Source organism: Meriones unguiculatus, chromosome 19 (genome assembly GCF_030254825.1).
Source record: "Meriones unguiculatus strain TT.TT164.6M chromosome 19, Bangor_MerUng_6.1, whole genome shotgun sequence".
In the NCBI taxonomy this organism is placed as follows: domain Eukaryota; kingdom Metazoa; phylum Chordata; class Mammalia; order Rodentia; family Muridae; genus Meriones; species Meriones unguiculatus.
Window position 1 is genome coordinate 22,137,866 of NC_083366.1, and position 16,613 is coordinate 22,154,478.

The following is a 16,613-nucleotide window of genomic DNA, read 5'->3' on the forward strand; positions in this document are numbered from 1 at the left end:
TGTATATCATGTTTTCTGATCACATACACTCCCACTGCCTTCTCTTCAAGGTATGTATGCATAAATATGTGTGTGTGTGTGTGTGTGTATGTACACAGCTTCTCACTATGTATTCCTGGCTGGACTGGAACTTGCTGTATAAACCAGGGTGAACCTGATTGAACTTTGAGACCTGTCTGCTTTTACCTCCTCAGAATTGGGATTAAAGACAGGGCTTTTTTTTTTTTTCTTCAGAACTTTTATTTTTGATGCACTTAAAAAGCAATTTTCACAACATTTAGTTTTAAAAATCCTTTTAAAAATGTACTTTAATCCCGGTACTCAAGAGGCAGAGGCAGAGGCGGACAGATCTCTGTGAGTTCCAGCCTGGTCTACATAGTGAATTCCCGGACAGCCAGAATTATATAGTAAGACCCCATCTCAAAGCTGGGGGAGGTGGCACATGCCTATAATCTCAGCACTCAGGGAGGCAGAGGCAGGTGGAACTATATGAATTCGAGGACAGCCTGGTCTACAAAATGAGTCCAGGATAGCCAAGACCACACAGAGAAACCCTGTCTTAAAAAACAAACAACAGGGAGCTGGAGAGATGGCTCAGTGGTTAAGAGCACTGTCTGTTCTTTCAAAGGACCTGGGTCCAATTCCCAGTACCCACATGGCAGCTCACAACTGTCTATATCTCAATTCTAAGGGATCTGACACCTTCACACTAATGCACATAAAAAAAAAAGAAAAAACAAACAACAAAAAGACCTATCTCAAAACAAAAATTCTCTCTTTTGCTACAAGCTTAACAAAATAATACTAGACAAAAATATCAGTGTTCATTAATTAAATGACCAAAGTTTTTTTCAAACTTGTTTTATTTTTGTTTTGAGAAAGGGTCTCATGACCAGGCTAGGCTGGCCTGGAACTTACTATGTAAACCAGGCTGGTCTCAAACTCGTAGTGATCCATCCACCTTCCTCTGCATCCCAAGTACTGGTCTCATATTTGTTTCCAACTTAACAATAAATACATTAAAAACAATAAAAATTGTTGTGCCTGAAAGGAATGGGTCTGGGATTCAGCTATTTTTAATACGTTTGCCCAATTCTCCGAGCACTATGTATTGAAGATAAAGTTCTTATCGTCCTAGATGAATCCCTATCAATCTGTAACTGGCTTCCACAGAATGGAGAATATGGTAACTCTACAACTTCTTCCAAAGGCCATTTTAAGAACCATTTAAGATGAAATTTAGGTATGTATGTGAAGGTCTAGAAGACAGCGTGGACAATAACTAAATTAAGTCCAGAATATATTGTGCACCATTACATTTCGACAGACCTTTGTGTTCCAAATAATCCCGTCTTCTAAAGGCAGCTTCTGGGAGGCTTTCTTTCAGAGAAGACACTTTCATTACATGCTTAAAATCTAGTTCCTGGGGCCTAAAAAACAAAAACTTATCAAGTACTGTAATAAATACTGACATAACCTTATCACTTTCTAACGCAAATGCAAACGGAAATATAACCATAAAGAAGGCGTTAAAGGGCTGGAGAGATGGTTCAGAGTGTGCACTGCTCTTGTAGAGAACATGAGTTTGTTTCTAACACCCACACTGGGCAGCATAAGATTCCCTCTTTTGGCCTCTACTAGCACCTGCATATACATGTACATACCCACAAACAAAACATAAATACATAGGCAATTATTTTTAAAGTCATGAAATTCCAGGTTAGGTAATGCACAATTTATAAAAAATATAGATTCTCACACATATGACCCACAGACGTTGTATACAAACATGCTCACATTTTCTGAGTACATGTATTTTCGGCATGGCCAAAATATCAAGATATGTTAAATAACTGTATTCTGACACTGAGAATTAAAAATTATACTAAGTTGAAATTCTCTGCACTATTAGGTTATATCATAGAATAGTCACATGGTCACATGTAGTTCTTTATTCTTTCAAGTACTTTTTCTTTCTTTACTTTGAAATAGTACAACTTACATAAAAGTTACAAAAAAAGCACAAAAAATTCCTATACTTTACTATCTTTGCTTAGTTTTTCTACATGCTTCTCCTCGTCCTCCTCCTCCTCTTTTGGAGAGTCATATGTGATGCCCTTTTACCTCAAAGTAATTCAAATTTGGTAATTTGTTCCTTGTACAACAAATCACAAAAAAAAAATCAAGAAATTCACAATGACAGACTACTATTGCTTAGCTTACACCTTATCCTAATTTTGCTGAGATCCTTCAATAACCAAATCATGAAACTACCAACAAAAATATTGTTTCTCTCTATCACACATACAATAATAATAATAATCAAGAAAAAGAGGCTAATCTACCTAAGAAGGGGGACATGGAAGAAGCTTGAAGGACGAGCTAGGAGCGATGGTGCACACCTGTGATCTCAGCACAAAGGAGGGAGAGGCAGTCAGATTTCTGTGAGTTTGAGGCCAGCCTGGTCTACAAAGTCAGTCCAGGACAGCCAGGGCTACACAATGAAACCTTGTTTCATCCCATGCCCCCCCCCAAAAAAAATAAGGAACAGGAGGGTCTAACATGAAGTGATGTAATAAAAGCACATTTAAAAACTTTTAAAAAAGCTTTTAGTCTCAGTACTCCAAGAGGCAGAGGCCACCCTGGTCTATAGAATGAGTTCTAGGACAGCCAAGGCTACACAGAAAAATTCTGTCTCAAAAAACTAAGACCAAAACCAACCAAACAAAAAAACTTAAGAAAAGAGATTTTCAGTTGTCTCACTGCAGTCTGCCTTTTTTCATCTGTGATTAATACCCAAGCTAGAGGAAAATATTAAAAGATATGCAAATAACCAAATTTTCACCATATACTTGAATAGTATATGCCATCATATTCCTTACATTTAGTAACTACATTCTAGAGCAAAAAAAAGCCTTTCCATCTTTTAAAATTATTTTTTCAAAAAAATTCTTATTTTACTATTTATGAGCTATACTATCCCTATCCTTTGTTCTTACCAGTAGCCAACAGAAAATAAATTCTGACAGAAATCAGCGCTCTTATGTCAACAAAACTATGTCTATGCTTTAGTGGTATAGAGTACAAAGCATAAATAGCCTAAACAAAGAGTTCTTAAGATGTCCTTTACAGTTCCCCAGGATTAAAAAACAAAGCAAAACAAACAAAACATAAAAAACTTCATTATCATACTACACACAGATTTAACAGCTACTTTTAGTATTTTTTTTCCTGTAAGAATCATGCGAATTATTAGAACATCAGATACTATAAATCTTAATAACAGCATTAAGGGGTATAATTTGCTATACTTGCTCTCTGGACAAATCTTATTTGCTTTTGAGGAAAAGCAAACTTCTAACATAAGATAACTTAGTGAAGCATGGTAACAGATACATGTAGTGTCTTAGTTATTCAGGAGACAGAAGTGAGCCCACCTGAGCTCATAAATCCAGAAACAACCTGGGCAATATAGCAAGACCCCATCTCAACTACAGCAACAAAAAATACCATTTTCCCAAGAATTTAAGTCATCTATGTACTTGTACTCTATACAATCAAATGTATCCTAGCCTAAAACCAAGTAAAATAGTGATTTTACACCAATCCTACCCATTAAGACATTGAAATGAAGGCTAGAAGGGTGGGATTGGGAGGGAATGAGCCAGGGGGTTACAGCTGGGATACAAAGTAAATAAACTGTAATTAATATAAAAAAAAGAAATAAAAAGAAAAAAGAAAGAAAGAAAGAAAGAAAGAAAGAAAGAAAGAAAGAAAGAAAGCAGACTCAGAGGTTAAGAGCACTGGCTGCTCTTCCAGAGGTCCTGAGTTCAATTCCCAGCAACATGGTGGCTCACAATCATCTATAATGAGATCTGGTGCCCTCTTCTGGGGTGCAGGCATACATGCAGGCAGAACATTATACACATAATAAATAAATCTTTAAAAAAAGACATCGAAATGAGTACTGGAAAAATAAAACATGAATTAAGGATGACATCAAATATAATATTGATGACATCAAGTATAATACTTACAGTTGAACTGGAATTACTGTGCCATAAGTAGACCAAAGAGTTATATCACACAGCAAACAACCCTGAATAATTAATTGCCCTTTCCATGGAGAGATGAGAGCTTTAAGAAATGAGGATAAAAAGAAGCTATTACTTTGTGAAACATTTACTAAAACAACAAAAACCAAAAATTGCAAGAACTAATCAATCTCTTACCATTTTTATTGAGTTCAAGTCTAGAAACAAAAAGAATATTTGTATTAGAGGAAGTAAGCAAGCCAAGAAAACAAAATATGCTTTTATTATTTAGTTTTACTCACATGCTTTTACAAGTGGGTGTTGTCATCTTTTAGGTTCCCCGTACTGAAAAGCTACAATTATATGAGGACAGGTCTGTCTGGGTCATTTAATAACAGTGTTGCCTGAAAGTACATAGAGGTAATTCTGAAAGGAGGAAAATAAGTATTATTAGCACTATGGAACTACATATGAATTAAACTTATTCTAACCCCAGCCAAACCTGAAATTCAGGTTATTAAGTTAGGAAATATTATATATATATTAATATATATTATATACGTTATATACATATAATTTGTTCACAGTGACTATACCTGACTTAGTTCGAAGGCACAAAAATGACTTCTTTTGTAAAAAACTTTGTTGGTATCTGCAGCCACGTGGCATTTATAGCCAGAAGATGGCCAAAGGTAGTTACCTGTATAATTCTCAGACACAAACTTGATTTTTCCCTAGAATGAAAACATTAAGACTCATCAGATGTCTTCAAATAGCCTTAACAGCAGGGTTCATTTTTAAAAGTACTTTAATAGGTATGTAGATCCTTTTTTTTTTCACCAGTAACCAAAATAAAACTTATGCTTCTTAGAAAAACAATAATGTTAGGGCCACTAAAGTTTTTTAATTTATTTATATTTTATGTACATTGGTATTCTGACTGCATGTATGACCGTGTGAGGATAAGGATCCCCTGGAACAGGAGTTACAGACAATTGTGAGCTACCATCTGGGTGCTGGGAATTGAACCAGGGCCCTTTGGAAGAACGTCAGTGCTCTTAAGTGCTGAGCCATCCCCCACCCCCACCCCATTAATGGTTTTAATCACTCATAAGCACTTCAAAACTTAAAAAAAAAAAAAAAAAGCAAGCTGTGCCTGGGTTTATTTCTGAAGTTTTCATCATAACACCAAATATATGATCTTTAATGAAACTTCACTGAATGGCTATATAGTGATTATAACAGAAAATATGACAAATGAAATCTAAATTATCAAGAGATGAGTTCCCAAACCAAAGTATTAATGAACTGTAAATTATGCCAGTGCCCAGAAAGTCTTCAAGGGGAGAACTTGTAAAAGGTGAATCATAAGCACTTGTAAAAAGTGTATCATAACCACTGAATGATACAACAGTATTTCCCAAGATAGATTAAATGAAGAATTAAAAGTCAAGTTCACTGGAGCAGGGAGTATAATTCAGTAGTAGAATTGTGCCTAATGTGGGCAAATATGGTAAAGGCCTTAACTTTGACTCCTAGCAATAGAAAAAAAAATTAAAGTTTTAATATATGATAAATGTCATAGAATGATTAAGCAAGAAGAGGGGAGGGACTCACAAGCCTCCACTACTGAAGCCCTACTGACAGTTGATGGCTTGTTGGCGGGGGGGAAGGCAGAGTTCTCTTTAAGGGTGTAGCCCTAATATAATATGTCTACCACACTCCAATGGGTGACCCCATACTCATGATTATGTATATATGGGCAGTACAAATTGGACTTGTGTGCTAATTAAAGGAAAAAAAAAGAAGTTGCAAAAGGGTGGGAAAGTGGGGAATGGATCTGAGGAGTTAAGAAAAATAAATATCAAATATATGATTTTTTCAAAGATTTAATAAAAACATTAAATTTATAAAAGACCAGGAGCTGGCTCAATGATTAAGAACACTGGCCACTCTTCAAGAGGACCTGAGTTTAATTCCCAGTACCCAAATGATGCCTATTAATTGACTGTAACTTTAGTACCAGGAGATCTGAAACCCTCTTCTGGACTCCTCAGGCTCAGGCGCACACACAGTACACCTATGAGTATACTGTGTATTTGGCTTACACAGTATGAGTGTAAGCCAAATACTCCTAAAGCAAAAGAAAAACAATATATTCTATACTCTATGGTCCTATTTACATAAATGTCTACAATAGACATATCCAAAATGGTGGACATAGACTAGTTGCCAGGGTTGATCTGAAAATGGCCTAAAATCAATTATAGTGATGGTTTCACTAACATGAATAGAAGAGATGACACACACTTTAGGCCATATAGTGTAAATGGGTGAATACGACTGCACAGGAAATACTGCAAAGTATTTTTAAAAACCAAAACCACCAGGAATCCACCTACCATGCAGAATAATTCTTTTCAGTCCTCCCAGTTACATTTTGTTTTATCTGGCACTGCTAAACACCCTCTTCTTGAGTTCTTGCTGCTTTGGACTGCATATGTTCCTCCACTTCCCCATTGTCAGTTCCTTATATCCCAAACATTTTTGCCATCTACTTTTTCTATACACATAATGTCTTCATTTCAACTAATACCCCAAGCCTTGTTTTGACAGATCCCCTCCTAAACTATTTTTATCACTTGGAAGGCTGTTTCTAATTCATAAAAGTAGTACCTGTCCACTTTCTGAGAAATTAAGTGAAGGACTTTAAACGTTAATTTAATCCTCACAGTAATTCTGTTACTATATAATTACAACTACAGTTATTTTCCAAATGAGAAAAGCAAAATATAAAACTTTCATGTCAATCATGTTTTAACCATTACCTATTTATCATCAGCTTCCCTGTCAATCTTTTCTTCCTGCCTCCTTTCTATTCATAGTACTACTTAGTATGTTGAAAGCCTTATATTCTCTCTTAAACCCAAACATTCCACAGTTGTCAAGTTTGCACAAATCTACCTGTTCTCTATTCTTACGTCATTATAATGGTATAAAAGATCCTTACAAAAGTTCCAGACAAGGCTCTTGGTACTGAAATATACCTTACTTTAGATTCAAAACTCAATTATGTATAAACTTCTAATTGAGAAGATTTTGACCTGTTCAACACTAACTAATCTGGCTTTTTTATTACAGCCATCTCAGGGAATTAACTTAACGTCACTTTATTTTGTAGAAAGATTCACTTTCCTCAGACTTACATTTGGCCAGATTGCTCAGCAGCCAACACAACAATGGAGCTATTTTGATTATAAATCTTAAAATGAACTATTATGCACTTATTATAATTATAAATCTTAAAATGTATATAAAGTAATACACAATCTGGTCACTGTGTATATTTATGATTCAAAACAAGCCCATGTAAAGCAACTGCTTTAATTGATGATGCAGAAATTTTCATAAAGTTTTTCCATTTCTATTAACAAAAATGTCACTAGTAAAACCAAACTATAAAAGGTAAAACCAAGTCCTTTCTTGAAAGAAAAATTAGTGTAAGTCTACTGCACATCTTATTCCTATTTAGATTTAGGCAGGGGCTTTTCTGTTGTTATCTTACAGTCCTTATATTTGATTCTTTTTTAGGTAAATTTGTCTTTGTTCGTCCTAACAGTACTCTTCCAAGGAGCCCTGCATGTACATGGTAGCTCACAACTGTCTAACTTCAGGGAATCTGAAGAGTTCTGGCCTCTACAGATACCAGGCACACATGTGGCATGCAGTAATATATAGGCAAAACATCCAAACACATTAAAAAAAATCTCTACTCATCCAGCACTCAAGAGGTGGAGGAAGTAACCTTCCTACTGTTTCTGAAGTCAGACTGAAAAACAAAACATCAAAATTTGAAGGAAATACAAACATAAGAGTACATCTTTTATGATGTAAACTACTTCTCTTGGACTAAAATTTATTAAAGGTGTAACTATGGACATTGTAATTTAAAACTTCTTTGCTTTACACATTTAAATTAAAACTGAAATTTAACCATTCTATATTAGACTCAATAATAACTTACAACACATAGGTTAAAACCTGTTTTCTGATTTGGGCCCCATCTCAATCTTCTCTATGAAAAGCTAGAAAGATGGTCATAATCTATTTCTATCTCAAAGACCCTCTCCTTAAATTCTGGACATAGTCCTGTTCCTTGTTAATGTCAGAAATTCTGAAGTGAAAAAGGCAATAATAGTAAAGAATTCTAGTCATAATAAAGCTACTATATAAACAAATGTTTACCAAGTATCTAATTTGCAAATGAATAAATTTGTAAAGTTTACATTTCTCCTTTCTTACAACTTCCATACAATCTTTTGCTAATCCACAGGAGTTGACATCTATACTTGAACAATGAAATTAAGTTACCTCCCCATCCCCAACTGTATTATATTTATGGATTTTGTGTTTGCTGCACTTAAGAGTTAACTCTGCCTACACAGAGCCACGGATACTTATTCCACAGCAAAATACTAATTTGTTCTACAAGCAGTAACACCATGAAATGCTTTTATTCCAAGTCTAACTTCTAATGAAAATTTTTTACACAGAAATTATGCTTGCAGGAATACTTTTTCTCTCTGAAAAAAAACTTTTGAAACAAAAAGCAGAGCTCATAAATGTATCTTTACTTTGACAGAGTAAAAGCAAGTATAATATAATTTAAAAAAAAAAAATCATTCCCTACCCCTAAAATAGTAATCCATTCACTAAGCAAAACTAATAGTCTCTATTGTAGAGAAACAAGTTAAAAGAACTCAGATTAGAATGTAAAGACATGTGAAAAAATATATCAGCACTATAAATGAAGTACTATACAAATATCAGTACTATAAATGTACACCAAGAAGCATATTATGTAGTGTTGACTACACAGAAGATAATGTGAACTCACAAGCAAATTATTTGAATTAATAAAGCATTATGTAGATTATGTGCTATTTAAAAATAGCAGATGCACTTAGATATTTCAATTTATCCAGTGGCAGTTGCCTTTAACAAAATGGGTGGGGGGAGGCTATAGATTGAATTTACAAATTATGACTTTTTCAATCTGACTGCAAGTTGGTAACATTTGAGTTCACTATTCAACTCATTTATTTTTATTTTTTGTGTGTGGGAGAGCATGCCACGGTATACATGTCAGAGGACAACCTGCAGGGGTTGGTTCTCCCCTTCCACCAAGTAGGTTTGAGGAATCACAATCAGGCCATCAGGTTTGGCGGCAATCTTGCCCCTCCCCCTCTGACCCTGTATTTCTGATACAGGGTCCCTTTCATTCTTTAGCTCAAGCTGGCCTTGAATTTGCAGCAAGTCTCTCTGTCTCAGCCTCCTAAGTGCATTAATGATTTACCTCTTGAAGGCTGTTTTTAATATTCTCAAAATCTGATCTTCTAACAAAGTTTCTGATCAGGCTGAAACTTGAATTTTTGTTTTTGCAGCAGGGTTTCTCTGTGTAGCCCTGGTTATCTTGGACTCACTTTGTACACCAGGCTAGCCTTGAACTTACAGAGAGCCACCTGTGCCTTCTGAGCACTGGGAATTAAAGGCATACACAACCATGCCAGGCCAAAATTTATAATTTTAAAAATATTATTTTTGTTTTGATATGATGCACAATAGGTAAATTGTTCAAGATCATATTTTTGATTAAACTTATTTTTAAATGTATGTGGTATGTGCATTATCTCTTTTTTGTGATATTAGAGATCCAACATGCTTGATAAGTGCTCTATTACAGAACCATATAACTCTAGTCCTTTACGGTGACTTTTAAAAACATCCATGTTAACTCAGTGACCAATGTTTCAACTCATTAAATTGGGTTTATGAGTCTGTGCTTTAACACTGAACTATTAATTTTTAAAATTTGTATTTAGTTATTCACCTTACATCCCAATTGCAGCCTCCTCCCTCCTCTCCTCTTGGTCCCCCCCCAACCCACCCCAGTATATCAAGTTGCATCAGGACTAAGCACAACCTCTACCATGGTGGCCTGGCAAGGCGAAAATTCCCACCAAGGGGAATGGATTGAAAAGCATGCAACAGAGTCCATGTCGGAGACAGCTCCCTCTCCATGTACTAGGGAACCAACATTAAGACCAAGATGCCTAATGGGTACATATGTGTAGGGGGCCTAGGTCAACTATTAATTTTCAATGAAACAATTATACCAAACTTACTGGTATGTTTAGCACTTTCCAAAAAGATATTAAGTGGTTTTTCCTCTTAGGAAAAAAAAAAAAAAAAAATCCAAAGGGAAAAAAAAAAGTTAAGAATTTTTTTTCAGGGACAACTACATTTTGAAATTAATCTTTGATTCTTTTGATCATTATTATTACAAAGCAAGTGGCATTATTATTACAAAGCAAGATGATTTTTTTAATTGCTTTCACCACTGGATATATTTCACTCCATATGCTCTGAGCACAAAACAGGGTATTTCTAGAAGAGAAATAGGACACATAACCAAATGAACTAGGTAGGCCTCAAGAGCTGGGGTCAAATATCTTTTCTCCTAAGAGGGCGCAGGCACACATTAAACGGTGTATTTCATCAAGCAATTGTGTACTGACTATTAGCATGGGATTTAGCTCTCCAATTAAATGTTATTATATTTTATTAAGGGAAAATAGAAAGTATACCCCAGGCATATTTCTTATGACAAAAGCAGTAATTAAAACAGAAACAAATTTAAAAAGACAAAAGGAAACGAGAAGAGAACATTTACCATGCTGATAATGAAAGACTTAATACATTAAGACAGACTAAAAATGGAAATTTACATTTCAAAAGGCACTTAATAGCCAATAAACATTTAAAAACACTTCCAAGTTACAAACTTAAAAAGCCAAATAATTTCATACAAGATAAGGATACATTACAGTGACATAGTAGAATGCTAAAGACAAAGAAAAAATATTAAATACAGTCAGAGAAAAAGAAACTCAAAGGCTAAGGGGTGATTTCGTGGCAATAATGGAAGCCAAAACAGAAATGAGGCTACCTGAGGACATAAAAGAAGCATTCAAAACTAACATGCTAAAACGTAAAATGTTTACATTCAGCAAACACTTTTTCCAAGAATGACAGTGAAGCAAAAAAAAAAAAAAAAAAAAAAAAAAAAGGCTTTTCCCCCCAATTTATTTATTTTTACTTTATGTACATTGTTTTGACTGCATGTATGTTTGTGTGAGGGTATCAGATCCCCTGGAAGAGGAATTACAGACAGCTGTGAGCTGCCATGTGGGTGCTGGGAATTGAATCTGGGTCCTCTGGAAGAGCTGCCAGTGCTCTTAACTACTGAGCCATCTCTTTAGCCACTCCCCCAAAAAAGGTTTTAATAAATGCGACTAAGGAAGTACTTTAGCACCGAGAATAGTTCCAGATGGGTTAAGTATAGTGGTGAATGGAGAGAGTAGTCAAAATGTGGCAAATAGTAGGCACTGGCTATAAAACCCAACAATTCTAAACAGGCTTTTAGCTATCTGGTAATAATTTTTAAAGGAGTTCTACTACATGACAAAAACATGTAGTAATCATGAAAAACATAATGAAGTTAACAATTCTAAGATAAAGATGTTTGTAAAATTAATTTTCACAAATAAAGAGCACGGATTTCTAGAAAAATATGTAACTTATAAGCAAGTAAATTTAAAAAAAATAGATTACAGCTGGGTGCAGTGGTACACACCTGTAATTGCAGCACTAGGGAGGCAGAGACAGGTGGATCTCTGTCGAATTCGAGGCCAGCCTGATCTACAAAGTGAGTCCAGAACAGCCAAGGCTATACAGAGAAACCCTGTCTTGAAAAAAAGCAGCAGTAGCAGCACATACTGCTCTTGAAGAGGCCCTAAGTTCAGTTCTTAGCACCCACATTGGGTGGCTCACAACCTCCTGCAGCTCTGGATCCAGGCTCCAAAATCTTCTTCTGGCCTTCACAGGTACCCACCTTCAAGTGCACATATACTCACAAAGATACATATACCTGAAAATCAAAATGAAACCCTACAAAAAAAAAAAAAAAAAAAAATCCAGCCTAGCATGGTAGAGCATACCTGTAATCCTAGAACTTGGGAAACTTGGCAGGAAGATCATAGATACAAGGGCAGCCTAAGAGACATGTTGTCTCAAAGAAAAAAAGATTATTCTAAGAGATACTCTTTTTTCACTTATTAGTGGTGCTGGGAACTGAATCCAGGGTGGCACATATACTAGGCATACATTCTATTATTTAACATTTACAGCCTTTCCACATACCTTTTTAAGCGTTTACTTAAAATATAAAAGTACAGGGCTGAGAATATGGCTCAATGGTGGCTTGGTCTGTATTAAACTTTGAATTTAATTCTTAGTACCACTAAGTAAATATATAAACAAAATACACAAATGCATATACCAACTAGTTATACCAGAATAGGTTAGCGAAAAAATTAAAAACATTTTTTATTGGTAAGATTAATATTAATGATAAACTAGAGGGAAGAGGAATTTAAAAAATTGGGCAGTTAATAAAATAGTCAATATTAAAATAAAAAAGGGAGATGTAAAATAGTAAGGCATCTAAACAGAAAAAGGGCACCTGAAATAACTGATTACAAATATTAAAGCAAAGTCCTAAAAAAATCTAAGGTAGAGTCCTAGAAAAAATCTAATTTAACAAATGTAACACCTGAATTAATTAAAATAAAAAAATCTGAGCAGTCCTTAGCCACTAAAGAGAGTAAATCACTAGCTTAACGTCTGCCCCTAACAAAACTGTAGGCCCAAGTGAATTCAGTGATTTATGACAGCAGTGATTGGGAGCAACCCAATGATGGATATATGGTGAGGAACAGAATATATTCTTACACTAAATAATATCATGAATATAATTATAATGAAATGAATTATAAGCAAAAATCTCTCAAAGTGTTGATGATTATGCTAATTAATGTATGAACACACACACACACACCCTAAAGTTGGAAGACTTAAATCATTTAGGGAATATTTTCCAAAGGACTAATACATGAATGAAAGCCCTTTGAAGTGCAAGCTAGATAAATTAGATTTTAATAAGTTCATTGTAGGCATAAGGTTATTGTGCAATTCAAATGCTGATTTCTGTACCCCCTAAATCTGGCTGCAATCCTCCTTCTGGGACTCTGTCACAATGTTATGTAAACACTGCTCCCTTATTGATATGCCAATAAAGTAGCTTACAGCCAATCACTGAGCAAGGGGAGAGAATAGGGCTGGACTTCCTGCCAGCCTGGGGAGGAGGAGTTAGAAGAGGAAGTAAGGAATTCAGCCATGGGCACATGTCCAAGAGGGACTAGGAGAGATCTCAGCAAGGAAAGCTACAAAACACAAGTGTCACTGGGATGCAAACTGGAAGGAAGCAAAAAGAGAGAGAGAGAGAGAAAAGAAGAAGAAAAAAATAATCCAGGGCTTTCCCTGGTCTCCCAAAATCAAGTACCAACGTATATTATAAAGCTACCATAACTAAAACAGTATGTAACTGCTCAATTGGTCAAAGAATGTTCAGATAATGGACTGTCCCAAATGTTTGTCTTTCTTACTCACTAGGGAAGATTAAAAATTAAAATGAGTCTTTTTAAATTATTAGATGGATTAAAATGTTTAGAAAATATTGTTACCACCCAGGGATTCCTAGCAGAGTAATGAAAACCATACCTTCCTTTCTTCCTTCCTTCCTCTCTCTCTCTCTCTCTCTCTCTCTTTGGTTTTCTGAGACAGGGTTTCTTTGTGTAGCCCAAACTGTCCTGGACTCTTTGTAGAAAGGCTGGCCTTGAACTCATAGAGATACACCTGACTCTGCCTCCCTGGTGCTGGGATTAAAGGCATCTGCCCACCATGCCTGGCTTCAGTTAGTTGTTTTTTTTTTTTTTTTTCTTTTTTAAAGAAAGGGTTTCTCTGTGTAGCCCTGGCTGTCCTGGAACTTCCTCTGGAGACCAGGCTAGCCTCAAACTCAGAGATCTAGCATTCTCTGCCTCTCAAGTGCGTGCACCAAAAAGCACATGGGGCGCTCCTGCCACCACCACCATCCTGAAAACCATATCTAAGGGAAATGAAAATGTTAAAGTCCAACCACTCCAGGGCATTTAACAGACTAACTAAAAATCTCATAAGAATTTGATTTTACAGAAATAGTTCCTAACAGCTATTTATAATAGGTGCAGGGGGGAAAAAACAAAACAGAACAACAAAAAACAGCTCTGCAAAATTGTTATAAGAAAATCTTAAAATGTCCACTGACAAGACACTTAGGATAAACATGTCCTATATTTGTGCTAATATATATATATATGCTACAGGTAACAAATATTGTCAGGCAAGTTTCCTGGCAGTTTTCAAATTTCAATTTATTTAAATGTTTGGGGTAGAAGAGATACTTGTAATTTATTTTATTTAAAAGAATGTTAGATTTAGGAAATGTATTGGCAACACATTCCAAACATCTTCCTTAAAAATTACTGACAGATGCTTTGACTTTTCCTAACTTGTGCTCGCTGGGCATTGATGTACTAGTGACGCAGGAGCTATCCTTTACAAGACAGTTTTCCAATAGAAGTATTCTTTTAACCATCAGGCTTATGGTCTTTGTACTAAACCTCTTAAGATAGGATTTCCAACAATCTCGGACGATAAAATATCACATATTCACCCGCTCTTCCTTTTGCTTTCTCAGGGGGAACACTGTGAGTCCTCAGGTCATTTGTATTATACATGTTTAGGAAAAATTTCTCATTAACTTTCCCATTCTAACTTTACCTTCAGAGAGAAGACAGGCGAGAGTACTTAAAGTTAGGCACTTCAAATTGCTAAGTCGTGATTAAGAGAAAGAACTTTCCAACTATCTCCAATTTTGAAAGTTAAGCCACGTTTTCCTCCGAGTGCTGATTGGTACTGCCTTGTGACAAATTTCGCGGCTAACCTACTAAAATATTCCTTCAACGTTACCCCAGCCGGCTGGTGTCTTCCATATGGGTAGGCTCATTCATACGTAATAAATAAGTAAATAATGTCACGTGTTGCCTTGGAGTTTACAAAATTCATACAAGTTGACTGGAGGGCTTCCCAAAGAACCCTCAGAGAATGAGCTAGACCAACCCCAACAAAAAGGAAAACTTGACTGCAGAATGGTTCACGTTCCCCTGGGGATGGGGCTGCCCTGTGACAGGCGACACAAACAAACAGCTCCGCCGAGCCTGCCTGCCTCGGGGACGACTGCCGAAGCCCTCCACGGGCTCGCCCCAGCACTACCTTCTCCGAGTTGGAACGAGGGGAGCGTGTCCCCCCGTCCCGGGCGACAGGAGCGTCTGCCCAGCGGACCCGAGCGACGTCCAGCCCGCCGGGCAGCCTTCGATCGCAGCGGGGGGCGCGCTGCCCCAACCCCACGGGGGGTCTGTGGAGGTCCTCGCCCCAACACCTCCGGGAGCGTTACCTGTCCCCGGCGCAGCCGCCTTCCCTGAGGAGCCGAGTTCACCGCTCAGTGTCCTGCCCATGCTTCTGCCAGCCCGTCCCTTCCTCCTGCTGGCCCCTCGCCCTGCCGCGTCTCCCGACCTCGCCTCACAATCCCGAGCCTCCCGGCCGCGCGCGTCCCCCAGCCCTCAGCCTCACTGGCGGGAAGCTGCCTCGCAACCAGCCGAGCGCTGTGAACGTGTCGACTCTCCGGCCACGGGCACCGCCACCGGAAGTAAAACCTCGTGGCCAAGGAAAAAGGGCGGGGCCTCAAAAGACAGAAAGTGAAAACTGAAGCGTCCTGGTCGCGTAACAGATGGGAGCCTATCACGGGGAGAAGGCCGAGGCGCAGGCGCGACCGCCGGCGGCGGCCACGTTGCTTCTTGCTTTTTCTTTGTGCGCAGGCGCGTGGGGGGCCAAGGCTCGCTCCGGATTGGTTCCCTAGCCGGATATGGAAGGCGTGCACAGGAAACAAGGATCCTCAGCCAGGGTCCGCTGTAGTGTATTGTGGGGTTACTCATGCCTACTTTCCGGCTTCCATGGACCAGGTGCTATAATGTGACAGGGCAAAGTAGAGCAGCGACTCCTCCATCTTGTTTTCTTGCTGAAGCCATTTTCAGATTTAACTAGAATTTTATTTTCTTAATGGATAATCCTGTGGAAAGTTGCCCAACTCTATTCTATGACCCGAGGCCAAGATGTCACAGCTAACTCAGCTTCTGTTCTCAGCTTCTGTTATACTGCTTGGTTGTGGAAACCTCCCCTGCAGCTGCTGAGTGAGATACAGGATGTAGTTTTTGCCTTGGTGTAGTCCCTTGGTGTAAATGCTTGGGGCAACACTTAGGTCCTAATTCTTGATTATGGTCCCAGCGGGCTGGAGTAGAGACTATTAAACTGAACGGTCATCTCTGGTGGGTTAGTCTGGCCCAAGTGTGACATTTCATAAATCTCACTGCTGTTTGAATTCACTGAATGTGAAATCCATATAAAACAGGTTAATTGTGGGAGTTCCTTAGGCCAACTGGAAGTTTATTATCTATGTGGAAAATGATGAGGTGATCCTAAGTAATAATTCAAGGCTATCATTACTAGAAATAAGCATTGCTGAGA

General features: G+C 37.4%; 1 protein-coding gene across 4 annotated transcripts in view; it reads right to left on the reverse strand.

Moving 5' to 3' along the window:
• Positions 1–15,734, reverse strand: part of Tasor2 (transcription activation suppressor family member 2) — a 47,385-nt gene extending 31,651 nt beyond the window's left edge. For 2 of the 4 annotated variants that reach the window (XM_021659259.2, XM_021659257.2), the window contains exons 1-6: positions 15,487–15,619; positions 4,631–4,768; positions 4,337–4,460; positions 4,233–4,252; positions 4,038–4,137; positions 1,330–1,430 (exon numbers count right to left, since the gene is read on the reverse strand). In XM_021659259.2, the coding sequence (XP_021514934.1) occupies positions 1,330–1,430; positions 4,038–4,137; positions 4,233–4,252; positions 4,337–4,362 (247 nt within the window). In that variant the 5' untranslated portion in view covers positions 4,363–4,460; positions 4,631–4,768; positions 15,487–15,619. Of the gene's footprint in view, positions 1–1,329; positions 1,431–4,037; positions 4,138–4,232; positions 4,253–4,336; positions 4,461–4,630; positions 4,769–15,486; positions 15,620–15,662 lie in introns of those variants that run through there. The other 2 variants (XM_060372308.1, XM_060372309.1) reach the window with 2 other exon arrangements.
• Between the last annotated feature and the right edge of the window lie 879 nt (positions 15,735–16,613).